The sequence below is a fragment of the Filicampus tigris genome, chromosome 11 (genome assembly GCF_054856515.1).
Source record: "Filicampus tigris isolate MCC_2025a chromosome 11, RoL_Ftig_1.0, whole genome shotgun sequence".
NCBI lineage: Eukaryota > Metazoa > Chordata > Actinopteri > Syngnathiformes > Syngnathidae > Filicampus > Filicampus tigris.
The window spans coordinates 16,956,586-16,983,219 of record NC_141227.1 but is presented as its reverse complement, the minus strand read 5'-3'; the positions used below and the strand labels follow the sequence as shown (position 1 = coordinate 16,983,219).

The 26,634-nt window shown below is 40.7% G+C and overlaps 1 protein-coding gene across 4 annotated transcripts in view; it reads right to left on the bottom strand.

Annotated features, from left to right (window-relative positions):
• anapc1 (anaphase promoting complex subunit 1) overlaps nucleotides 1–23,461 on the bottom strand; it is a 37,415-nt gene extending 13,954 nt beyond the window's left edge. For all 4 annotated transcript variants that reach the window (XR_015088716.1, XR_015088717.1, XM_086045489.1 and 1 more), the window contains exons 1-41: nucleotides 23,231–23,461; nucleotides 22,364–22,603; nucleotides 21,664–21,828; nucleotides 21,546–21,588; nucleotides 21,119–21,216; nucleotides 20,956–21,038; nucleotides 20,754–20,827; nucleotides 20,538–20,683; nucleotides 20,023–20,180; nucleotides 18,710–18,841; nucleotides 18,423–18,626; nucleotides 17,878–17,982; nucleotides 17,675–17,765; nucleotides 17,077–17,142; nucleotides 16,864–17,001; nucleotides 15,896–16,039; nucleotides 15,318–15,378; nucleotides 13,746–13,801; nucleotides 12,714–12,845; nucleotides 12,507–12,581; nucleotides 10,086–10,208; nucleotides 9,841–10,004; nucleotides 7,383–7,474; nucleotides 7,153–7,301; nucleotides 5,906–5,984; nucleotides 5,454–5,484; nucleotides 4,682–4,758; nucleotides 4,413–4,591; nucleotides 4,234–4,320; nucleotides 4,024–4,163; nucleotides 3,814–3,932; nucleotides 3,391–3,521; nucleotides 3,168–3,308; nucleotides 2,684–2,836; nucleotides 2,482–2,563; nucleotides 2,301–2,392; nucleotides 1,476–1,610; nucleotides 1,275–1,357; nucleotides 334–412; nucleotides 172–246; nucleotides 12–70 (exon numbers count right to left, since the gene is read on the bottom strand). Coding sequence is in view for 2 of the 4 variants with exons in the window: in XM_086045489.1 (XP_085901615.1) it covers nucleotides 12–70; nucleotides 172–246; nucleotides 334–412; nucleotides 1,275–1,357; nucleotides 1,476–1,610; nucleotides 2,301–2,392; nucleotides 2,482–2,563; nucleotides 2,684–2,836; nucleotides 3,168–3,308; nucleotides 3,391–3,521; nucleotides 3,814–3,932; nucleotides 4,024–4,163; nucleotides 4,234–4,320; nucleotides 4,413–4,591; nucleotides 4,682–4,758; nucleotides 5,454–5,484; nucleotides 5,906–5,984; nucleotides 7,153–7,301; nucleotides 7,383–7,474; nucleotides 9,841–10,004; nucleotides 10,086–10,208; nucleotides 12,507–12,581; nucleotides 12,714–12,845; nucleotides 13,746–13,801; nucleotides 15,318–15,378; nucleotides 15,896–16,039; nucleotides 16,864–17,001; nucleotides 17,077–17,142; nucleotides 17,675–17,765; nucleotides 17,878–17,982; nucleotides 18,423–18,626; nucleotides 18,710–18,841; nucleotides 20,023–20,180; nucleotides 20,538–20,683; nucleotides 20,754–20,827; nucleotides 20,956–21,038; nucleotides 21,119–21,216; nucleotides 21,546–21,588; nucleotides 21,664–21,828; nucleotides 22,364–22,579 (4,457 nt within the window). In the remaining 2 variants the exon portion in view is untranslated. The remainder of the gene's footprint in view (nucleotides 1–11; nucleotides 71–171; nucleotides 247–333; nucleotides 413–1,274; nucleotides 1,358–1,475; nucleotides 1,611–2,300; nucleotides 2,393–2,481; nucleotides 2,564–2,683; nucleotides 2,837–3,167; nucleotides 3,309–3,390; nucleotides 3,522–3,813; nucleotides 3,933–4,023; nucleotides 4,164–4,233; nucleotides 4,321–4,412; nucleotides 4,592–4,681; nucleotides 4,759–5,453; nucleotides 5,485–5,905; nucleotides 5,985–7,152; nucleotides 7,302–7,382; nucleotides 7,475–9,840; nucleotides 10,005–10,085; nucleotides 10,209–12,506; nucleotides 12,582–12,713; nucleotides 12,846–13,745; nucleotides 13,802–15,317; nucleotides 15,379–15,895; nucleotides 16,040–16,863; nucleotides 17,002–17,076; nucleotides 17,143–17,674; nucleotides 17,766–17,877; nucleotides 17,983–18,422; nucleotides 18,627–18,709; nucleotides 18,842–20,022; nucleotides 20,181–20,537; nucleotides 20,684–20,753; nucleotides 20,828–20,955; nucleotides 21,039–21,118; nucleotides 21,217–21,545; nucleotides 21,589–21,663; nucleotides 21,829–22,363; nucleotides 22,604–23,230) is intronic.
• Nucleotides 23,462–26,634: the final 3,173 nt, after the last annotated feature.

The following is a 26,634-nucleotide window of genomic DNA, read 5'->3' as shown; positions in this document are numbered from 1 at the left end:
CAGAAACTCACATCCACGTCTCCAAGTTAATGTTTTCTGGTCTCGAGTCGAAATGATTCCCTCTCATGATCTGAATAATAATATTTTGGGGGAAAAAAAAAAATCTGAAATTTAGGAATGATTCCACAAAAAAACAAGATAAATATGACCTATTTGTGTGTTTTTTTTCACCTGAGGTACGTTACTTTTGACCCATTCTCTATTCGGGAGGATGTCATCCCACATGATGATGCACCTGGCCAGGGTCTTGAAGGAGCAAGGAGAGGATGAACAGTTAATGGCGGTGGGGGTAAAAAAATTGCAAAAATGATTTCTCACGCCAAGCTAACTAACCCTGAGCAGAAGAAACTCGGGCTTGATGAAATCCAACAGGAACCAAGTATCTGGAGGCTTCAGCCAGTCAGCTATGGACCTGGCAGAGCACAAAGTGTTAATACACTCCTCTTCACTGAATGGAAATGGTGGCGGTGAGCATGGACTACGATATGGTTAGGATGCCGATGCACTGCGAGAGCCACCACACCTTCGGTGCATGCAACAATGTTGCAACAAAGCAACAAAGATATTGCAACAAAAGCAATATCTGCAGAGCTGGGGACTCTGCCCTAGGGATTATGATTGTTTATGATTTCCACATTTTTTAACATTTTCCTCAATTTCTCAGTGAATAATCAACAAAAGAAAGAATTTACACTTAGCATCCAGTTGTCACATTCAATCAATCGTTTTTGTGAGGGATGGATGGGTGATTGTGTCATGCAAATGCTGAGTAGAGATTCAGTAACCATGGTGACCAGCAGCAAAGCTAAGGCACTGAGACGAAGCGAGGTTTACTCAGTGTTACCAATTTAGCAACTTTTCCGACCACTCTAGCAATTAGCAACAAATGTAGCGACTTGTTGTTGTTATTGGAGAGTCTAAAATGTTATGATTCTGTATTTTATCAACATATAACAGGATTCTATATTCTATATAATACACTTCTTGGGTCCTTTTTGTGAAAAGTACAATATGAATACAATTTATTGGCTCACAATTTGGCAAAATTAAGCAGGATTCACCCACAAACATTGTAGAAACCAAACAAAAACATTATATTAGAACTAACAAAATATTTACAGACTTCACACTTCAACTTTCCATTAAAATTTCCCCTTTCAACACTGATTTCATCATTTGTCTGAGACAGGCTAATTGTATCCGTTTAATAAAATACACAGAAGCCAGTGTGCAAAACCAATCAGGAACATGAGTACAAAAGTCACTTTTCTCACCGGTTGTTGGTCTTCAAGTAGATCATGGCGAGGGCCAGTGTGGCCCCGGGACACGTCACATCCACATTGATAGTGTCGCCCTCCTGTAAACAACCATTAATTCAGTTCAGCCAGTATGCTAACTATGCATAGAGAAACACATGCAAAAAAGTGTAGTTCAAGAGCGCAATAGATTTCCTAAGTGTAATCCATTCACTGTACCTTGATCTGATAGCTTGGTGACTTGTGTCTCTCTCTGCTGGCTCCGACCGGGGCCCTGCGGTGGCCTCCTACCATATACTGATACAGCTGCTCCGGGACGTTTAGGTCGCTCATCCCAATCAGGTTGCTTCCTTGCTGCAGGGAAGTACGGTAAATTATGTTTATGTTGTAAAAGCAGTGATTTCGCAACATGTTTGAAATTTTTGAACTGAGGTATGTGCTTCCAAAACAAACATTTTGCGGTGGTCGCCCTGGCTCACCTGTAAAACGTATAAGTATTTAATTGTGGTATATGTGTTTAGGTGTTTTTTGTGCACAGTATATATGTAGAGATTCTGCATATATTAGAGTATGTATGTACCTACTGTATGTACATGCGTACGTATTTATGTATGTATGTATGTATGTATGTACCGGTGTATATGTAAATTGGATTGCACTTCTCGATGGATAACCTATCTTGGGTAATGGTGAGGGGTTAGACTTTCCTGCTATTCTTTTTCAGACCAACGGTACACAAAGTTGCAAGTAATGGATACTGTATTTATATTGTTACATTTTCAATATGTATTTCTATTACAGTTGTGAAAGCTAATGCAAGATAATGCTGGGAATACGCTTTAGTATCATAAAAACTAAAGCAAGACCAAAAAGAAGAAAAAAAAAAAACAGAGAGCAGAACAAATAAAACCAGACCCATAATAAAAAAAATTAAAACGCAAAATTGTTTTGACAGCGATTTGCTTTTTGTGATAATAAAAGTGGAAAATCAATAAAAATTTAAAATCGGATTTTTGCAGAAAAAAACAAAAAATCTCTAACTACCCCGAGGCAGACCATTCCGAGAGCTAATCCCGCAGCGAGGGAATAAGACTCCCTGTCTGTGCAATATTCCATCTCCGGACCTGGAGGTCGCCCTGAAGTGAACACACATATACAGAAACATTTAAACATTTAACAGTGAGTGTTAATGATGTGGTAAGACCATTAACACACAGGTACTCACCTATTTCTGACTGAAGAACTTCAGCGATGTGTCTGTGTCCAGTTCCCTGGTACACAAGCCCAATGCCAATTACAGAAGCAACCTAAAGATTGGAGGGAAAAGTGTATAGTAGATTATTAAAATACAAAACAAAATCCAAAGCAAATACCAGATCACTATAAAACTCAGGCTCCAAGAACTCATTCATGGGTGCCAGGAATACCTGAATGTTGTGTGGGACATCCAGCTCGGTGGAGGTAGGAGGAAGCAGGGCGGGTATGTGTATGCTGAGCAGGCGGGTTGTCGACACGTCCATGGTGCCCAGTTGGGCCGCCGCCACGCCCAGTAGGAGCCCGATGCTGGTCATCTCGTGGCCCTGACAAACACATGCTCGGGTTGAACTCTTGAGCTAGGTTTTGTTCCTTTTAATAAGGCTCTAACGCAGGAGTCTTCAATCCTGTTCCTCGAGGGCCGCTGTCCTGCCTGTTTTCCATCTCTCCCCGCTACAGATATTCACCAAAGGGCTGCAGAAGCTGGATAATGACCCTGATCATTTGAATCAGGTGTGTGTTAGAGCAGGGACAGATGGAAAACAGGCAGGACACCGGCCCTCGAGGAACAGGATTGAAGACCCCTGCTCTAACGGGAATAAAATGTGGAAAAGGTGGAAACTGGTTGCACTATACACAGAGTAGAGTCATGTGCACCTTGGTGAGGTAGTCGTGTATGTTGAGTGTCCCAAGCTTGGTGAGGTGCCCGTTGAGACCCAGCGCCATGAGGAAGCCAGCGTGCTCATTGGCCATCTCCTGGTTTTTGTTTTTGTTGTAGACGATCCAAGCCGAGTCCACCTGAACGCACGAGTGGGGGGCCAATTTCATTTATTTGCGCGTGGTCACGAGAACAGGTCAAAGCCCGGGTGTGGGGACTCGCCTGCGAAGCGGGGGCTATCTTGAGTCCAGCAGCCACGCCGTTGTGGAAGCTGGGCCAACTGGGCATGTTGGCAGGAACATCGATGTTCCCGCTGTTCAGGTCGACCATGGTGTTCCTAGGTGGGGCACGACCTGGGCCAAGTAAAATCATGAAAAATTATGAACACATCACCGGTAATATCAAAAAGAATCATCATTTTGGATTAAGCAAGTTCATAAAGTGTAGTAGCAGTAAGTTACAGTGCCAACTCAAAGAGTGGTTTGGTGTTAACGTTTAAGCGATTTGGGATCATCGGTTGGTGTTTATTTCGGGTTTAAACTATTCATATAGATCCTTATACACATTTTGGGGAGGGTGAATTATTGCTGTTCGCATCAGGGCGTGGTCCCTAACAAATAGTGAGGATTCACTGTATTTCATTACCTGTGAGGTTGAGTTTAGGGATGGGTAAAAGTTCTGTGGGTACAGGCTGGTAGGAGAACAGAGTGAAGAGGCCCCTTCCCACTGGGAGGGACATGGTCCTCTGACACAGTTGAAGGAGTCTGGAAACGGCGCAAGGTGATGAAGAGGGTGTGAAAATGGACTAAATGAAAGCTATCTATTGTTTCAACGACGCCGGCAAAGGGGGCTCACTTGTTCTCTTTCTCCTCTATGTACTCATGGTCTGAGACCTCTGGGAGCTGGACGACGCAGACCCGGACTGGCTTGGAGCTCTGCAGGAGCCGCCGGACTTCCTGGACCCTCAAATCTTGACTCCAGATCAGTCCTGTGACCTATTGAGTGCGTGACATTTGCTTCAGATGATCTTCGCCGATGCGCTCTGTGCCCAACGAGCGGGGGTACCTCCTGGATGATGTCCGACATTCCGTCCTCCTCCTCGTCAGCCTCTGTGGTCGCGGGAGGCTCTAATGACAAACTAGAACCCACAGACTAGACACACACACACACAGGTAACAGGATCAAACAGTATATGGACTATTTATACCATGCTAATGACGACTTGAACTCATATTTATACTCACGGCTTTGCTTTTCGCCAGGGTCATGTTGTGGGCCTGTCTGGTGCGGTCCTGCCGGCCAATTAGCAGGCAAACCTCCTCTGACCAATCGGCGCAGGGCTGCTCCCGACAGTGGTAAATGGCTTCTCGGATGGGTAGAGCCACACCAAAAGGGACCGACTCCAGGTCTTTGAGAGTGAACCCTGGACCGCAGAATGCAAAGCAGCAAAATATGTCCGGGAATAACCACAAACCCTGTAAAAGTGTGATAACAGCGACAAAAAGACGTTTACCTTGCGAGGTGAGCCAGACCACGAGCTGCTCAGCCAGACTCTCACTGCACGACTTGACTTGATTCACACTCGTCTGTCTAGAATACAGACAAATGTAATAAATACATTGTTATTTATAATGAATCAAAATAAATACACACATGAATTAACCCCCCCATCTCTCGTTCGATTTGTATTCCAACAAGTTATGTTTCTTGCTTCTTTACCTGCATAAAGTCTTTAACCAACGAGATCAAATCCTCAGTGTAAAATATCCAATCCTTTGTACAAGTATTTTTTAACCATTTCAAATTACGGTTTGTCCGCACGTTTTGCAGGTTGTATAACAACCACAAAAAGCGAGAGACAGGGACCGAGGGAGTCACTGATGACGCACTCACAAAAAGGGTTATAATTGCCCTTAAATACAACAGGATGGCGGCAAGGGTTTCATTTGTCCTCAATTCACGTGTACATAGTTCATAGTAATAAAAGTATTACAAAGTAATACTTGTATTAGTTTGGCCTGAGCACAGACAAAAAAAAAAAAATCATAAACTCCACTCAAGTACTTTTGCAAACATATATCTTGTCATCCTTACTGTCTTATACTTCTTTTTAATAATAATTGAGTGATAATGTTTAATAGAATACATCTATCACTTTTTGTTAACTGTTGGTATCAGTGCTTTACCACACTGTAGCGTGAATTCTTTTTTTTTTTATTTGTGTTAGATGTAATTGACAAAAGCGCTTTAAAAATGGCTCATCATAGCACTGGGAGCTGATTCACCTTCTGCACTGCTGCTCAGTGGTCTTTTGGCCTGAGGAAGGAAAGACAGAGAAGAGGTCAAGGGGCTCAATAATTAGCACCATCATCAGACATCCATGGCTCTGGTGTATTGTCTATTGTTTCCATTCAGCGAGTGCAAATTGAAAACACGGGTGCGCAAATTGCACGTTGAATGCTCGATTGTTCCTCTGTTGGGAGGTGAGGATGCTGTCGCACTAAATACAAAAGTCAATGCCAAATCTTTTGTCAGAGATTTTCAACACTCCATCAAATACCTGTAAGGAGCTGTCGTCATCACAGTATCCTTTTCAAAGCAAAATCATTGTATCGCACGCCTTTATTTTTGCTCCCTGAGCCGGTGTGCGGGAGTTGAAAGGTAATAAAGGTGGCGAGTCGATAAAACACACACACGCAGTGGTTGACGTGTTGGCTCATGGAGTGCACACACTCACCTGCAGAGAGCTTCACCAGGTACTTGGACACATTAGAAGTGGTGGCTTCGTCGTCACCGCTGATGTAGAGAGCGTAACTCTGATGACGCAGAGAAATTATTACTACAGTAATTATAAACTATTTCAATCAGAGTGCATGTTAACTTTCTGTCCAAAACCTTCCATCGTGGCTGACAAATCCAACAGTTTGTAGCCTTTTTCTTCTTTTTAGGATAACTTTAGATTTTACACAGGGTAGTGATTCAAATGAGGCAGTACGGTAGTTAAGTGGTTAGCAACTTAGCACGTCTGACTCACTAATTTGGGAGACACTTACAAAAAGCCAACATTTTCTACAGCCTAAAAGGAAAGATTATTGAATCCAATGAAGTCTGCCTAGCAAGTAGCAACAAACCAAAGCATGTGATCTGACCGGAAAAAAAAAATATATTTATAGACATTTATAACATTGCCAAGAGAACACCAGTTGGGAATAAAAAGTAACTTTCCTGGTACGTAGCCTACCTATCGTAAATAATTGGCATTAGAGGTGTGCGATATGGAGAAAATTTGCTATCCAAACACAGTTAATTTTATATCCAGATATCAATATACAGTACAGGCCAAAAGTTTGGACACACCTTCTCATTCAATGTGATTTCTTTATTTTCATGACTGTTTGCATTGTATAGTCACTGAAGGCATCAAAACTATGAATGAACACGTGGAGTTATGTACTTAACAAAAAAAGGTGAAATAACTGAATGAGAAGTGTGTCCAAACCTTTGACCTGTACTGTATATCTCAATATAGTATTTTTTCTTCTTAAAATTACATGGAATTAATGGCAAATTTTCTGAGAACTCTGGACGGCAGACGTGTTAACCACTACGTAACCGTGCTGCCATGATAGTGAATTACTCATCTAGAAATAAATGTATAAAAGTGAAACTAGCTCTCCTCATTTTGTACATAACGCTGAATGCTGTGTTCCTTGCTGGATCAATCAAATGTTGAACCCGGCTGCGGCACTCGCAAATTACAGTGTGTGCACTTTACTACCGATAATTGCTCTTCATGCAACACACACGGAGAACTCTTTCCCCTGACAAACTCAAACTCTTATAGCATGTACAAATACATTTATCACTCTTTTCCTATTTGTACATTTACATAAACAACTATGTTTTTTTTTTTTTTTTTCGTTTTTTTTTAATTTTGGACATGTTTCACGACTTTCGGGGGGTTGTGTACATGAGCAGCCATACCAGAACCAAGAGCCGGACCCTGTGGCAAACACCGGGCAGGTAGGGGAAAGGCGGGGCCTCCTCCCCTCGGAGGCAGCTACTGAGCCAGCTGAAGACGCAGGGAGGTTCCGCCCGCAGAAAGGACGGATGCTGCATCTGACCAATCAGAGCTGCCAAAAAAAGGAAGAACTGTGAAAAGTGGCATTTTCTGCACACCAAAACATTATAACTGTTGAATTGTGAAGTCTTACACTGGTCTATGACGCAGCTCTCTGTGAATCCATTGATTAATGAGGGGTAGTCCCTCCAGTACAGATCCACATAGTCCTCCAAATGCAGGTCTCTGCAAAAAAAAAGTGCTTAAATTACTCAAGATAGGGCAGAAAAATGTAGAACACTGTGCTGTGGACAAATATCAAATTGTGACACTTTCATTAAAAACAAACATCGCTACTAAACTCACATTTTGCTCATATTCACAAAAGCAAAACAAGAGCTTTACAGACTCTTTTTTTAAGCTATTATGAATAATAGTAATTCAAAAGATGTACATTCAGCCTATAATTGCTCAAAAGGAGCCACTGTGTGATTACTTACACGTGCAATGAATGGCATCACGTGGCCACGCGATATTAAGCGCACTGTACATCTCTCCCTCGGCACGGTCCGTTTGCTACTCTCAAGATAATTGTTGTGGCACCCGCCGTGCTATAAATATTTCACCTGCCTTCCCTTCATCTTCATGCAACGAGTGCAGGAAGAGGAGGTGGCGGCGGAGGAGGAGGAAGATGAGAAGGAGGTGGCCTGAGTGCTGCAAGATGACAGCTGACCTACACGGTGATGATTTCAGCAGCTTTTTGAAGAAAGGCCCCGGGACAAGTACACACTAAGAAACTGCACGTGATCACTGCTAAATTTTACTGTATATGACTATGCACATACAGTACACATGCGTGTTTAAAAGCAGGACAAAAATCGGCTCTCCTCTGGCCATGACATTCAGCTTTGTTGTGGAGTGGTAATTAAAAGCATTCTGAGTCAGACACATACCCTTTGTTCAACTTTACATGATCAATAATTTTTAATTTACCACGAGCGCCTCCTCCCACACAGTCCATTTATCCAACCGGGTGACTTTAAAAGAGAGCAATGAAAAGGAAAAAAAAAAAAAAAAAAGATGTGGTGCAATGATAAAAAGAAAAAAAAAACTGAACAGAAGCAACAAGAGAGCTGACAAACCTCACCAGGGTTTCCACATTTCTTAAAAATCAAAGTAAATGTTAAATGTAATACTGACACTATTCACAAAAGGTAATTTCAAAACATTTTCCACCAACAATATGGCCTATAACATTTACAACTCAATTGAAATGTTTTTTAATCATATCGAGGTGGAGAGTCAAAATAAATCACTGAAATAATCATGCTGCATAAGTGTGAAGCAAAATTGCTCATCATCAAAACAACAACAACTACCATGAAGCACGGTGATGCTGAAGTTTATTTTTCTTCAGCTCGAACTAGAACCTTTATACAAGATGGAAGAATCGAAAATACATCTATTTTTTGAAGTTGATTGAATTGTGCAGGTTGTAGGTAACAATGGTGAAAAAAAAGTATTGAAAAGATTTATTTTCGTCTTATTTTTTTACATCACAAAAATCTGGCATTTGAACATGGGGGTGAAGTGAACACGTTTTATTTCCACTGTATGCCTTTGGTCATGGGTTAAAATGTTTTTTGCCTAACTGCACTCCTGCTGAACAAACCACGTTGCTGTTTCCCCGCAAAGACCGGCGCGCAATCAGGCCTCTTCAGCATGGCGAGAAACAAACTCTCAAAGGTTAAGTGAGCGCCATGATTGGTGACAATGACAGACAACGCGGAGTGGGAGGCAAAAGCGCTCTTCAGCGTAATTTTCCAGCGCTGGCTTTTACCACGAGAGGCTCAACAACAAAACCACCGTTGCATTTTATTTGACTTCGCAACTCTTCAACTGACCAACACTCAGTCTGAATGTCAATGGAGGTATTCTGGGAATGGATTTTGTTTATGTTTTTTTTGTTGTTGTTGTTGTTTCAAGTGTTGCCACATGCTGATTGTGAAAGCAGCCATGTGAAGGTGCCAACCTCTCAATACCAATCAGCCTGAGATGAGAAGCTCATTAGTGTAGGTGGAGCCCCTGAATGTTCCGGAAAAGAAGCACAACATAAACAACAGCCACCTCTACGCAGAGACCCCGAAAATTATTCAGTTATATCAAAATGACATATACAATAAACCTTGCCCAGATGTACCGTAAGTCTTTACGTTCATCGTTGAGGTTGGTGCGTCGGAAGAAAAATGAACACCAAACAACCACCTCTGGTGTTCATTTGAAACCACGTCAAAATTTTGATGCGCGCCCCTGTAACATCAGTGCTAAATTTGATTGTCTGTCTTTTACTGGATGATAGCATTTAGCTAGCAGACATTTGTTGGTTAATCAATTGTTTTACATGCCGGTTTTACAGTAAAGGTTGGGAGTGACGTAAACAACTTGAGAACGTCAACGTTATGGAGTTCGGCGTTCAATGTTTCCATCCGCTCGCATTCAAAACAAACTACTCTCTGTGTCTGTCCATTCACACCATTCCCATGACCACAACTGCATGTAGTTTCTAAAAAAAAAAAGGTGACATTATGCAATGCACAAAGAGATGTTGTTACCTGGCAAGCTGCTGCAGAAGACACACCAGAGACGAGGCCCTCTCTCGGTGCAGCTCGTTGAGTAGCAACTCCTGGTAGAGCAGGTGGAGAACATAGAAGAGGGCCGGAATGTGAGCGAAGAGGGGTGCCGTGTTGTCCAAGGTGCTAGAAGGGGGCGACGACGCCTGGAAATCAAACACGGGACACAGGAAGTGAATTGAAAAATTCAGAAATTTTTCTAGACTTGTCTTGGCTGTGTCACAGACCGACGACGGGTCCTCTTCGTCCGGGACGACGCTCGCGTTACAGCCACTAGTGTCCGCTGATCTGTCGACACAGTGGGAATACATCTGGCGGTGGTAATGACATCCCAGCAAGTATTCCCAGTCCTAAACAGGAAACAGGTGCACACACACATGGTTTTGATTACCGGTAGTTGATTATTTGGCACAATTACAAAAGAAATGTGAAAGTGTTGTAATATCGCGGCTGAATTTACACTGTCTGGTTGAAAACACAATTCCCATTTTATGTGTGGTACAATTGGGATATGCGTCACGACAACCTAAACACTGAAGTAATCTCTAATCAGTGGTTATCGAACTTTTTTCTTACGCCTTATAACCCAATGCTGTTAATTTATGTAATTTATTATGGTTATAATTTTTTTTTTAAATAGACCCGTTCATTGATATTGCGCCTAATAACATGGTGCGTTTAAAACTCGGTGAAATACAGTATTTGTTTTTGTGAGTGCTGAGGGACCAAAAATGACGTTTTTTCATTCATTATATTTTTTTCAATTAATCGTCTGATTAATCGTTTATCAGAATTTTATTCTGCCAAAAAGTCCATATCAGTCAGGCCCTACTTTCTACCACCTAACAAACACTCTGAGTACCACCACCATTTGTCACTGATCTCCGAAAGACAACGCTCCCGAGGCAGAATCTTCCTAGACAACAACCATGAGGTCAACAGGATGTTTTCCGATTTTCTGTGACTCATGTGCCACTCAAACATACGCGCGCGCACATATAGAAGAACACACACAGAACACAGAGCACAATCTGAGCCCCCAGCTGGTTGACATTTGACAGTCATGTTCTGCTCTGAAGGGGACACAAACAAATGAGAACAAACAGTTGGAGTAAATTAAACAAGGTCCCTTCAGGACCTCTGTATCTCTTGTGAGAGTCCAGCTCAGTGAGCTTCTAGAAGATTAAGTCTGTTTTGCTTGTTTTGTGACACCAATGCAGTCCCGTACCAGTGATGAGCTGATGGCAAAAAGGAAATGTGCGATGAAGACCATGGAGCACTAGAAATTGTGACACTATCCCTCGTCATTGGCGTGACGTCAAAGTTAGAGATAAGTAGGCATTAAAGATCATTTTCAGCAGAACCATAATGGCTGAACAGATCAGCTGTTTTTTTGTTTTTTTTTGTAACAAAGCTGGTTACATGTAGCAGCGTGCGCAACTATAGTGGACGGCGCCTTTGTCCTCAAAGCTTGTCATAAGGTGAGAGAAATAAATGAGCACAAGCTTTTTTTTTTTTGTTTTTTGTCAGCTGGAAGCTATAATCATCATCATTATTATTTTTTAATTAAATCATTATACACACTTCTGGACACACTTCACCCACGCACTTGTAGTCAGATGTCAAGGCAAGCTTAGTACTACTTACGCCGCACCAGAAAGCTATCAGCAAGCTACAGCTGGCTACTAGTGCGGCCAAACACTTTGCGGATATGGTCCTAAGTTGCTCCTATTTCAGTAATTATCACCTCCATGGCTGTGAATAAGCTACACTTCTAACAAGTCACGAAGGGATGATGAGGAAAGATGCAGAATCCATGCTAATTGCTAAGATAACCTAATATTGACATAAATGTGGAACGCCGGAATTATACTAAGTGCTTGAGTGAAGGAGTACACATTTCACAGAAGTCTGGCTCTAAATTCAAAACAACAGGCAATTTAATAAGTGTCTTATTCGCGATGCGACGCAGCTAAACAGGACCAAAATCTGAAATTAATAAATTTTGTGATTGTGTGCATCAGCCGGGAGGAGTTGCTTATAACCTTAACAGTATTAAGATAGTCCTGAGTTTTGATCTTGGCTTTTGAGGTCTGCACGACAAATGTTCTTAAAATTTCATAACAGTAGATCTTATTTTTTCTTTTTACTATTTAGCTTTGACAAAAGACCATACAACCCATTCAGAACTAAAAATTTGAAACTGAAATTTACATTTGTTTGAAATTGCTCGACTGAACATGTTTGTACTATTGAACACAAGAAAATATAGTTTGCTGTTATGCACATAACAAATTTAAGGAAAATAAACTGTTGATTATGCTGTATATAAAAAAAAATCAGTTTGTATATAAATTCATTAATTATATTATCATGTTTTTATTGTTTAATAGACCCTTTGTTTGAGTTCTCCAGGATGAACCTGCAAAAAAATTGCACCTCAAAATTAGAAAGTTGCTCCTCGAATGAAGTAATTGGTTAGCAAAACTGCTCCACAAAGACAAAAAAGTGATTTCGAGCCTTGTTATATGTTTCACGGTGTGCAGTGAATCTATATAATAGATTCCACTTTTTGAATTGAACTACTGAAACAGGGTTTTCTGTGATTCAACTGTCCAACAAAGCATCGCTTATTATTAGTTACACACCTCATCAGAGCCTCCATCACATGGACGAGCTTTCTTGGCCGCAATCACCGGCGAGAGCGGCACTTCAAAATTCAGCTGGAGGGGGGGGGGGGGGGAGCACAAGGCATAAGAGTCACTTATTTGTAGTCATAATTAATCCTGAGAGACATTATTTCAAGTGAGAATTATCTCTTCTCTGTTTTATTTAGGGGAAAAAAAAACCCTCACATTTTGCGTCCAGGTCAGGCGCTCCGTGTTGTAGCCCATCAGCTTGAGGAAACACGTGACAAACAGGTTCCACTCGCCGTGGGCGCTGGTGCCCCCAGGGGCGTTGTAGATGGTGTACCACTTCACCAAAACCTACATGTGAAACATAAAGGTAAAGCCAAAATTATACACATTGTGAATTAAAGTGATTTTTTCTTTGTTGAATGGATAGAAATAAAAAGAAAGTGGGGACATAAAATTGACTTTTTAATTACTGTAGTTGTGTCTCTGTAGTACACGTCCACCCATCAAGTGTGAAATTATTTTTTTTTTTTTGTGGAAGGGACACTTTGAATTTTTCCAAATTGTGATAAAACACTGGGCTTATTAAAAAATACTGCCCACACAGGGTTTGCGGTCTGTGACTTTGCAGCTAGGCAGGGTTTAGAGTTACCATTTTTAAGTAGAAGCACTATCATGATCAGATCAAAGCCAAAATGTAAGCAGAGCTGCAATGTTATCACAGATTAGATTACAATTTCTGTATTTGTAAATGAATTATTAGTTTGCAGTCAAAAGCCGGTTCTCAGTCTTGTTTTTGTTGTTTTATAGTTTGAGGTGTCACAAAAGAAAAGAATACATGCGCCAAACGTCATTGTTGCGCTTGACATGTTTTCACCAAACCTAATTTTCTCCACTTTTTGTGAAAAAAAGGGGGGGGGGAAACGTGTTTTGGGGGATACCAACCCATGTTCTACTTCAGATGACTAAAAAAGGGAAACGGAAATAGCTAACCACAAACTTTTTTTTCTGTTAAAAAAAGACAATCTACATTTTCTATTGGTAGGTTTGGTGCTTATATCATCACAGAACACAATATGCTGTGGGTCTTTAAAGATCAGTCAAAATGCTGTAAAACGGGCTGGCAATATGGGGAGCTCTGCTTTGAAAATGGCTTGCATTGTCAGATATTTACGATAAATATTGTGTCATACCTTTGAAGGTATTTTTCAATAAAACAACCAGGTCTGACTATCAAAAGTGTCCACAAACCTTAATGGCAGCGTCCTTGGGCAGGATGAAACTGATAGCCTGAAGACATTTCCTCACTAAATAAAAACAATGAGAAGAGAAATGTGAGGAGTACAGCATTGGAAACTCTTAACTTGGAAAATCACTTTTAGTAAAGTACAGAAAATGACCATCCTTTGCCCAACAGCAGAGACCTCAAAGGATATTAAACAACGAAAAAACAGCGCTATAATGGTAATTGATTTTGACCAAACCCATTCGTCGTCGACCAGAATATCTCCATTGGACATAATGAATTGAAAAGGTCAGCGGCGAGGCAGATAAATGCCATTTCATTAGGGTTGGGTGAAAGCCTTACCTGCAAGATTGATTATTAAATAATGGGCAGTTGGGCACAGACCAAAAAAAAAAAAAAAAGTCAAGTGTATGAGGTACTTGTAATTAGGCGCAAACTTAGCATGAAAAATGGACTAAAAATCTGTGGATACCACCTCGTCCAATTTTGAGCCAGCATCACCGATGTTGCACAAAGTAGGGATGAATCAGCGCTGATAATGAGGCGCGTGGTTAACATCATCCCGTAATAGCAGGCTGCAGCCCATGTACTGTACTTTTTGCAGGTCTGGAAAAACACGCATGCCTTGCCCTGGCATTACAACGCCACGTGGCTCCTAATGAACTGGACAAGAACTTACAAGTTACAGGTTGAAATGTTGATGTTGCTCTAAAATTCTCTTCAATTAGAACTTCTCATCCTCTGTTGTTATGATTACAGCAGTGTGTTTGTGTACCTTGTAATGCAATCCTCAATACATCACAGTAACAATGTAGGGGACATCTCAAACCTAATTTCCAGGGCCCAACTGTTCTGACTCAGCCAGAATGGTACGCGTGCGACTGTGCGCGCGAGTGTATGTGTGTGTCTGACCAACAGCAGGTTTCGAAGACATCATTATGCACACACACTAGTTACCGCCATGGGGGGATGATAGTGACGTCTGTTGTGTGTCTGGTTTACATAATCTACATGATTCACTACGCATTTTATTTCAATTTATTGAATTACAGCAGTGATGATTGTGACTGCTACATTCGTGCATGTACTTATAATCAGCTTGGTTGACATTTGTAAAGTTAATAGAATGTTCATTTCGAGTCACGACACAAACAAGATGAGTTTGTGTCTATTAATTAATTTCACAACTGGAGAGGGAGTACAGGAGCAGAAAAAGAGACAAGCCACCGGTTGCCTAATTAAAGCACTATAATCATAATATAGTTATTAATCCTAAATGGCTCACATTTATATATATGGGAATTTTACATTTCAAGCCCAGTCATTTTTTATAATGTTGGATTCCTTCATCCAATTTTTATACTCCTACATTAATTGAAAATTTGAATTATGATATCAAAAATTACTTGTCTTTGCATTTTGGATGGAAAAATGGCACTTTCAACATTTGGAGATGCCCAGTTTTTATTACAACAATTATAGTAATCATATAATATTATTTGTTTATATTATTTGGATATTTTTAGAAGGTACAGTGTGTACCTGCAGCATTCCTGCATGCAAGAAAGAAAGCCTACCCAGCTCCGAGATTGCAATGTCCGGGATGGAGATTCTCAGCATGGTGCCATTACTTAGTTCCTAGAGAAACATACAAATGATTAAATTCATTGTTTTGGATACATATCTTTTGCAGTGCAAAACACAAGAATCGGTTCTGTTCAGTTGATTCACACGCGACAACATTGGTTGCCCAACAAAGACGAAATGAGAATCAGAACATTTAGAGGAAAAAAATGCTTCTACTCTTTAAGTATGCCATTTTTTGGGCCGTGATATACCACTTTCATGCATCTTTTTTTTTTTTTTTTTTTCAAAGCCTAATTCATGATGAAAATCAAGTGGCAGCCTGTCAATGGAGCAGCAGCAAGCTAGACTGACAATTACCCTCTGGAGGGACCTGGCAGTGAATCAATAAGCGAAGGCAATACGTCAAAGCTTCGGAGACACGCTTGTAGAACGTGCGTGTTAGAGAAATGAGCCTCTGTTTGGCTATGATTCAGAAATAACAATGAACCATAGAAAGTGGCTGAAAACATACTCATTAGATGACTAAAAGGCTTATTTAAAAAAAAAAAAAAAAAAAGCACAAACACACCAGAGTCACACGGTTGCTGACGGGGTCCCGCAGGGCATGGATGTAGGGCGTGGGTTGCTGAAAGGTGTAGTCCTCTAAAAAAGACGCTTCGTGGTGCTTCATGTTTGGACCCCTTAGCTCGGACACCGGCGAGGGCATGGCAGCCTGAGGGAGTCATTAGATCAAATTAAAGTACAGTGAAAACTCACATTTACCACTGCCGATACTTTGCCGACCCATTCGCAATAGATGAGAATTGGCAATACAAAGAGACCATTTCCTTTTTTATATACACCGGTAATTTTACCCCTCCCACATGCTTTAAACATCTTACCGGTAAACATGCTAAGACACATTTAAACTAGTTAAGGCACACGTGCATTTATTGAAACACACATTTTAAACCAGGGATCGACCGATTGGCCGAGCTGATTATGGTGCCGATATTTGGCATTTTGACGCATACCGGCATTGGCCGTTTGAAAATAAATCTGCTGGGCAATAAGAGATCATCTTGAAATTGGGTAATCCTCTGGGAATTTAAAAAAAAATGTTTTTCTTTTATGTTTACTTAATGTTCTAAGAGCTGCTGCTGCGCTTTGGAACTCCCTGCATTTTTTGTTTTTCGCTCAACGTAAAACAAAGCTAAGCGAAACACGAAATTTGGCGTAATTTGAAAACAAAGATGTCGAGTGTATAAAATTAAAAAAAACAAAAAAAAACGATCATGTTGCAAATCTAAAAAGTTCTTTAATAAACATGCTTAAAGGCATTTAAACAAAGTTAGGTGTTAGAGTTTGCATAATACAAAATTTTGACACCAATATTTTCCTTTTTTACTGCAAATCCAGCCTTTGTGTTTCTTGTGACCAATCTACACATTGCACTGGCATTGCTTTTCAGACTGTGCAAGATTGATATCAGTACATGCACAGAGAGCAGAAGGAAAAATATACAGCGCATTAACAGCTGCTTTTCCTAAAACACACCTCGTCCATTCTTTGCAAATGCCTGCTGCTGGTATTAGTAGGCGTGCTAACTTTCTCCAGTGGTGTGTAGACGCCAACGCGGTGGTTGTTCAGACTGAAAGCTGATGGCAGGAGGCCGGGCACAAACACCTGGCTGACCTTGAGGGCATGAAAACAAAACAGAAAATAAATAGACGTTGCATGTGCAGGAGACAAATTCATCGTCGACCTTACCCGGGTAATGCCCGTGTAGAGAACCAGACTGCCGCAGGCCTCCAAAACCAGCATTGCGTCGATGTTCTACAAGGAGGAAAAGTTTAAAAAATATCAAGTACAGTGAATCCGCTATATCACGGTTTATCATTCGCACCTCTGCTATATCGTTGAAGTTTGAGCAATCACCTTTTATGGGTTTTTACAGTATTTACCTTTCTATTTCATTTTTATTCTTGAAAAACTGGAAGTGCACCTCAATTCTGTTCTATTAGCGCCATAGTCACAATTAAAGGATTTCTACTGCACTCTTTGAGACGTTTCACATTTGGTGTAAGCATTAAGCTGGCAGACTTTCAGAAAATGAAATTATATGGTCTCGTTGAACAGTTAGGCGTTAACTATACAATGCTCTTATTTGGAAAACTGTGAGCGAGAGAGTCGCCTTTTTGTTTCCTCAATGCGATTTTATACAATAATCACCATTTAAATGTGTCGAGAGGAGTAAAACCATTCAAAAAGGTTTTTTTATATGGTTTCTCTATTCGGTAATTAAAAAAAAAAAAACTGTGCGATATTCATGCACTCAATTAGCCTGTATGAAAGCAAGGCTGTTCACCTGCAAAGGCTCTGCATCTTTGGCAGCGATGCTTGTCACTGAGGTGAAGATGAGCTGAGATGTGTCGTTGCTCTCGATGAATTTCACGCATCTGAGGGACCGAAGATAAGAGAGGATGTCAGTCCAGACAAAAAGTTATCACAGTAGCTACAATACTCCGCTTTGTTGTCTGACACGCTTTCAGACAGTGTTTTGACTCTGACCTGAGTTGCTGGTGCGACTCCACCAGGAAACAGAGGTAGCGGTTCTCACAGAGGTCGGAGGTCAGGAACACTTTGGAGGCCTGGCTGCTCATCTCTCTGTCTAGGCTGAAAAACAATACACACAAGTCACCGTTTGGCAGAAACTTTCAGTGTCCAAATTTGGTCAATTACATATATTGCTTGTTATTTTATCATTTGTTGTCTTTTCCATGCACAGTCTTCGGAATCATTTTAACATACAGCGCATTTCAATCAGGCTTAATTAACACTTGTACCTATGCATGCATGTGATAAATATAACTGCAGTAATGTATCTATGCGTTTTCTTTATTATTATATTCGAATAAGAGTCTGAAAAATAACTATTTAGAGACAATGAATGGTCATTATAGAATTGATATCGAACAATCTAATGAAGGTCTAAGAGTGTTTAATTTCAGTATTATTGACTCCTCTCCTATTTTACCTGTACTGTGTGAAGAAACCCCTCAAAAAACAAACTTAACCAAAAAAGGGGCTCATTTAGACCAAATCCAGCTTCCAACCTGTGACAAGCAGCCATTTCGCTCCACAACTGCTCCATGCATAGATCTGGGATAATGGGCTCCAACACTGTCTCATTGATGGTGCTGTTGGGCGAGTGTGCCGCGCCATGGTGGTGGCTCATGGGCGACGAGGCATGGAGGGTAGTGTTGAAGCGAGCCACGCCCGGTAAGGACGGCGCCGCCATGCCCGGAGAGTGGTCGCGACTATGTTGGGGGGGATAAAGGGGGAGCATGATTATGTTTGCGTCCTACTTTCTGTGATCAAATAATAGATACAATGAACTTACCTGAGAGCGGCCATCTTGGATATACCCGGAGAATGGATACGGGTTTGAATTCCCGGTGAGGACATGAGGATTCTGCTCTGGTGGCTGTGCAGAGTGCTGTAGTGATGAGGGGTGTTGGCAGCAACAACACCGCTATAAAAAAAACAGAAAAAAACAAGGAAAACATCAGCAAAAGAAAACCGCTAACCGGGGTTACCACAAGGGTTGTCCTTGACCCCTTATTTATCCTCTCTGAATCAAATTCTACATACAGTATCTCCACCCTGAGAAGCTCTGGCATCATAAAATTAGTTACATATATGAATAGCACCCTTTTTAACTGTAAATGCAGCACTATATGAGAAACAGTCAAAAACTAAAGCCGTATAAGAGGAAAATGTAGAATTTTTTTTATTTTTTTATTTTTCTAAGTTTAAGGAACTCATTCGCAAAAGATTCAAAGTGAGGTGCTTGGGACTTCTGCTACAAATCGGCCATTAATGGGTCCGACCAGGAAGCACTGGATTACAATGAGTGCGTGAAGACATTTTGTACAGTGAAAAACAGGAGGATGAATGTTCTCCCTCTTGTCATGAAATGAATTGAATATCTTTGTCATTCTAAAATATAGGACAACATTTTAAGAATTGGGTTGTTTGGTTTTCAAAGAGAAATTGTTAACTGATGTGTTCACTAGCATTTAAGAGGACCATCTTTAACTGCACACACTGCACTTTTTGCTATGTAGTACAGTATACACAGAAATGTAATATAAAACTTGATTGCTCTATTTTCATTTTGCATTTTAATAAATTATGATCCAGAATAAGAACACATTTAAGAACAATAAAGTACATGTAAATAATTCACAGAAAAAAGGGTTTGTTTGAGCAACTGAGGGGTGCTGCTTAAGCCATGATACTACCTCTGCCTCAATTTGGGCCAGGAAAAACCTTATCAAGACATTTGGGCCAATTTTGTGCTTCCAAATCAATGTGATTTTCTGTCTAGGTCCTTAAAGGCATCCTTGGATGAGTTTGGTGTGGAAGAAAGCCATTAGAACACCTTTAGGATGAGTAAGACTGACCTCCCAAAATGGATCCCGTCTAATACACTCAGAAATTGGAGAGAGTTTTCCCAGGAGAAAAGCGACTGTAATAGCTTTTCTCCACATTTTCTCGCAGTTTGGGATTCAGAATCTTGCTCGCAAGTATTGATCTCTAATCTTCTGACGGCGAGGCAAAAATACCACGAGGAGTCACTTTGTCTGCTATGCTGCATTCTGACATCCATGTGTGCAGCTAAATGACTTCCATACACTTTTCGGAACTTACCTCGCTCCGACACCAGGATTAAACCTGGCCGCCTTGCTGCCGCACGGGGAGTCCAGGCGGGAGTGATTGCGCAGGTGCGACATAAGAAAGCCCGTGGCCAGGAAGCCCAGAGGTTCAGTGAAGGGCTCCGCCAAACAACTTAGCACCGTAGAGCGCTCCTGATGGAGAAGGTAAGTAAGAGGCTGGAGGTTAAAGTGTTGTGTGCATGAGTAAGTGTGAATAAGTGAGAATGTGAGTGAATGAATGAGTGAGCATGTCAAGGAGTATGTTAATGAGTACGAGTGGGCGACTACGCACCGCTATATTGGTGAACGAGGATGTGAATGAATAATGATTGACTATGTCAAGCAGGTGAGTTTGTGAATACTTGACAGTGAGTCTGAGTATGCCGGCGAGTGAGTACGTGCACGAGTACTGAGTACTGCATGAATACTGCTGACTCCTGCATTCACATTGCAAATTCCCGCGTTGTGTGTCTCATATAAGCTACCTTGAGTGAGCGTGCAAGTGCATACCTCACACGTGACCTTGCGCAGGCTCCACACCGAGTGTGTTCCTTGCTCACTGTCGTAAGTGACGACAATGGAAGGCCGGCAGCAGGTGAAAACGATCTTTGTGCCGGAGTCGGACATGTACTCCACACGAGTGCTGTCAAACGGACCTGGGAGGCAAATGATGAAGACCAAAATAAAAACATAGTGCTGCAGGTTTGCTATAGCACATTGTTTTACCTGTGGGTTTGCACACCACTGGTGCCACCTCATCTATCGGATGCAGCATGCTGAACAAGGTGGGAAGAGACTCGCTGTGGAGGAAGACTTGAGTATTCAGTATCAGGATGTATCAGTAAAAGACATAAAAGTGTATGTGTGTTGTATACATGTATAGTATGCCTGTAAATATATGTGTGTTAGTGTGCATGTTAGCATTTACCCGGGGGTGCTGAGCTGTCCATCAGCTGCTGTGATTTTACGCTCCAGCAAAAGCCCAAACTTGGTCGGCCAGGCTTTGGACACCTGTGGGGGAGAACAAATAGTGTACAAATGCACTTTTCACATATTGTAAAACAACGGAGAGGTAGAAGGGGGGGTCTCACCTGGAATGGCAGAGGGGAGAGGAAATCTTTGCCGGTCACAGTGTGGATGTTGACGCATCCGTTCTGCACGATACACACCGTGTGCTCCACCTTTTCTTCTGTGAAACACGACGACGTCTTAACAAGATCAGAAGCACTGACATTGACAACCTGAAGTCTAATATTTTTTCCATAAAATTATATTAATTTATTCCCAACAGACAATTCTCTTCCATCACTTAGCTACAGCTTCCAGTACGTGTTTGGTGATGCTAGATTTTTGTTTTACCCAATCACATTTCAGTTACCAATATTGTATTGGCATGGTCATCTTAATCTGCCCAGTGCCTTCAGAATCAGCAGTGTTGGCCAATGAAACTATATTATACTGGCAAATGATTATCCGATTACTTTCTAGAGGAACTTGTATGATGCAATGACACGGTACCATCTTTCTTGCTCTGAGGAACAGCAAAGTCACACCATAAGGCCTGCAGATAGAACAAAAATGATATATAATGTCACCATGAATCTTAAATTCAAATTCAGAATAATCCTCGACTAACCTGCTCCACCGGGCTGTCCACGGTGAACGCCTTGTAAACGTTCGAGCCATGCGCCCGGCTGCCCTTGGTCCAGACCACCACGTTCCCTGCCGTGTAAAGCTCCTCTTCAAACTCCACATCTTGCTCCAGGGCTTCCACACAGCCCTTCCTCAGCTGCCAGCTTTCCTGCCGATCAAATACACTACCAATGAATCCCTACACTCGAAGGGGTTAAGCTCAAAGATAAGATAAGAATGCCTTTATTGATCCCACAGTGGGATCAAGCTCACGGGCCAAACTCGAGGATACATTCCAGACACACACACACAACAATAGCTGCGAATTTTAAATATAAGAGACCGTATAGATTTTTAAAATGTTTTACAACTCTCACAGGCTTTAAACACATTTAAACGTATTATTTTTTTGTTAAACATTGTAATAGTAGTATTTGAACACAACAAAAACGAATGGCAAGCATAAAATAGATCCCCCAAAATAATTTACATATTATAATGTGTACATGAATGTCCCTTAAAGAGGCCTGGGGCCTGATTCAGTACCTACATTTAAATTTACACCTTTACTATATGTACAGTGGCGTCTTAAATTTATGTTTATGTAACAACAATTTGGAAAATGAGAACCAGTTTGACACCCCTGTCTTCCAGTAACTCATCTGTATGATCTGAAGCAGTGTGTAATAAGTCCAAGGTCTTACCCTCTCCCTCTCCTGCAGGCTGACCTCCTGCAGGGAGCCCGCCAGGCCGGCGGCGCAGTCCGACGACCAGAGCTCGGAGGCGGGCTGCAGCTCCCGCAGCTGCAGGTTGAAGGCATTGGGGTGGTTCTTGCAGTGATCACGGCCAAACGGGACAAACGACTGCAATTCCCCTGCGGCAATCATCGTGGCTTTCTCTTCATACACGACGTCCGACATGAGTCCCAGATATCAGCATTATTTCTGAAAAGGAAATTGTGTTCATGAATACATCACGATATCTCTCTCCCCCCAAAAAATCTGACGTCGAGTAAGTCCTCCTCGGCAGTAGTTGCCACTATACCGCGGTAGTTTGACAAATAGGCAAATCATCATCTGCGTGAGAAAGTGAGGTCTTTGTTCCCAAATTTTTGTCATTGTGTTGAGTAAACTCAGACAATATCATCATTATTTCAGTAAATCGGCAAAGAAGGTAGGGAAACAATGACATACTAGCAAAAATCTTAGCAAGAAGCACCCATGGACAGATTTGGCATAATTGATTCAGTAGAAAATGGTTTACATGTGTATTTTTATGTGGCTTCACATTCCAGCAGTCTCGCTAGAGTAATTCATAAAATTACTTTTTCATTGTGTCCAATGCAGTTGACTCTTACATAAGCTACAAGCTAATAAATAGTTGCGATCTATAGTTATGTACATCAACACTGTATTTTTGGCATTTAAGAGGTGTCATACGCGTTCTGACAGGTGAGCTGTATGCGCGTAAAAAGCCAGTGATGCGTTCACGAACCACACTAGCATGCTAATTCGGCTAACAGGAGCCTCTCCGTTCCGTTCCTGAAGCAGGAAATATGACGAAGCACCAACCTGATAATAATGAATGTGCTGGCTCTTATCGTGGAGTCCTCGTCTACTTAACGTGTCAAGGTGTGGCTTGAACGCAAAGTTTAAACATAAAACACAAACACACACGCAACCCGGTGTCTAAAATTTAACTAGCGGCAACATTTCAATTGACCGCCGACATGTTTGTTGCAGTGGCATCCTTCCGCTTCCGCCTACACGGCCAATCAGAGAGCGAAACATGATGACGCAGATCAGGACGTCAAGGCTGTCGAATCGGACCATTATATGCTACTAATATAAAATAGAAAAATATATTGTGCTAATAAAATACTATATGAACATGTATGATGATAATAGCAATTCATAATTATTACAACAAATAATTATTGATATTGATCCATCAGTTCGAGCATTTTTAGGAAAAGTAGTTGGATAATGGAAATTAATTTTTAAAATATATTTATTTATGTATGCATGTATTTATTTAATTATTTGTTTGTTTATTTATTAAATGTTGACTTTCTAATTATTCTTACATACGGTAATCATACCATTTTTGTTTGTTCTAAAAAGATTATGAAATTATTTAGTTATTGGTTGCATTTGACTGCAGTAATGTCATGTTGTTGCCAGTCATTGACTCTTACGCAACTGGATCTACAGTACAAGCATGTGAATAAACGTTGTTGAGCATAAGATGCTTAGGGGAAAAAAATGACACAGGCTGCTCTCAGACCTGCTGTTGAATGTGAAAGATGTGACACAACAAAGCCATTCCATCTGCACAATATCAGATGAGCTCCATGAATGTGCATGTGTATGTGTGTGTGGGTGCATACAACAATAAAAGAGAGCAAGAGTGCTTACAAACAGAATATAAACCGATAACCATTATATGTATATACTTTATTTTTGTCTTTGCAGTTGTGACTATATATGGTCAAGAGGAGTCTTTTTTGTCACTGTTTGCGCCCAATATTTCAGGCGATCTTAATTCTCCTCTGACTCACAATTCCTGCATTTCTCCCTCCACTTCAGAAGGATTTTGCCACAGGCGGAAGTTGACATCTGCGGCAGGCAGGCTGTAACGCCGGTTGCAGCTCATTGATAAACTCCTTTGAGATAATATGAACAGTATATATATATATATATATATATATATATATATATATATATATATATATATATATATATATATATATATATATATATATAATAAATAATAATAATACTACTAAGGTAGGTAGGTACGGAGGGACAGAGGAATGGATGTAGGGGGGGGGAGGTTTGATTTGATAGGAGGTAGTTACAGTCCCCTCCCAAATTATTGGAATGGCAAGGTCAGTTCAAATCGGAAGGCCGGATTGGATTTTGCAAAGAAGTACAGAGATGAGCCACACCACAAAGGTTAGGGGTTTACCATCAAGAATGATTTTATACATAATACTCTGAAACACCCAAATATTTGACAAAAATGAAAAAAATATTACACAAGTTAGATTAAATAAAGTACTCAAATATTAGACAAAAAAATTGACAAATAGTTGCAAAATTATTAAATAAACATATTAGATTACACAAAAACAACAAAGATTCAACAGAAAAATTACAAATATTCAACCAAAAATACAAAGATATAGGGAAAAAATATTCAACAAAAATATTAGGATGAGAAAAATAGATTGAGTTTTAAAAGACATTAGGGTTTGTTTGTATTAGATAGTTGAATGATATATGAATGACAATAGAAATCTGAAATTATACCCTAGTGAACATATTTTTCTACTGCTTATAGAGCTCATGAAAAAACTAAATAGACTTGATTTTTATTTATTTTTTACATCTGTTCTTGTTACATTTTCAGATTGAGCATCTTTGACTTCCTTTGAAACAAAGCCGTCTTTGTCATAGCTGCACTGGCTTCCGCATGTAAACGCTGTTGAATAACATTTGAAAATACGGATGCACCCGAATCCACCTCACACTGACATCCATCACACAAAAAAGCAAAACAGGTGAAATTGCTCTTTCATGCATCTTTCGCTGAAAACATGGAAATGGTGGACTTACTTGCCACTTAACCGTCCTGCACTTACTTCGCTCGCTGATTCCTGTTAGAAGGTGAGGTCAGCCTGCCATAACGCGCAAGTAGTTTAGATTCTTGTATTGCAAGGCTGCCTTGGTATCTGTGAGCCAGAAAAACACTTATAAAGAAGCTGCATATACACCATGTGTATTTCTGCCGATACCGAGTCCCAATCCGATACCTCAGCGATGTATTAAGGGGGAAAAAGTGCATCCAAATTGTCTTTTTTTCTTCTTTTTTTTTAACATGACTTTTTTTCCCCCCCTGATTCCGATCAGCTGAAAATGCCGCGATCAGGCCAGTTTTCTGATCACATGATCGGGACATACCTAATACAGTACATGCTATGAGCTCTTTTGAGAAAACTGGATAATCTAATGCTTCCCACATTTCTCTTCATTTGAAAAAGCCAACATTCGTAAGGGAAAAAAGTCAAATGGGAATGTATAGAAATGTAAGCTTAACATATCATTACAACTACCACCATTTTGCATGTAAAGACTTATATGGTGTAAAGACTTATGTGATCAACTAATGCCAAAATGTTGTGGGGTGTGAGACTTTTTAACAGAGTCTCCTTATAATAAATTTTGATCAACATGACAAAAGCAATTGATAATGTCGGAAACCGCAGAGAAATGAGAAACTGCGCGTGCGATGTGCACAAGTGACACAATGATGTGAACGCTGAACAAGTAGCTTTGAGAAATTCAATTCTAGTCTGAGGAATGTATCAAAGCAACCGACAAAAAAAAAATTGTATATATGTAATGATGTTAAAAGCATAAGCTTTGAACGTAAACAAGTTTTCAAGTCCTACAAAAAGCAATCCGGAAAACTTTTCTATCTTCATTCCACCCCGCCCCCCACTAAAATGTCTGCCCTCTTACGAGTCCTCTCATTTTGACATGTCACCACAGAAAAGGCAGCGGCGGCGCTAACGTTGCTAACAACGTTAATAATACTCTAATACTCACCAACCACCGCCCGCCGCACAATGGCGCGTGGCGTGAATCAACCAGATGGAATGCTGCCCGCCACCATTATGTCATTACTGAAAGATTTTCAGTGCACCTCCACACCAAATAGATAGATAGATAGATAGATAGATAGATAGATAGATAGATGGATAGATGGATAGATGATAGATGGATAGATGGATGGATGGATGGATGGATAGATAGATAGATAGATAGATAGATAGATGGATAGATAGATAGCCTGCCAAGTAATCCGATTGGCACGGACCCAAATGAATTCTGGGAAGGTTTTTGGTCCGGTTAACGAGCAAGTTAATTAAAGATGGCTGGCATGTCGATGCGTAATGTCCGCCAAATGT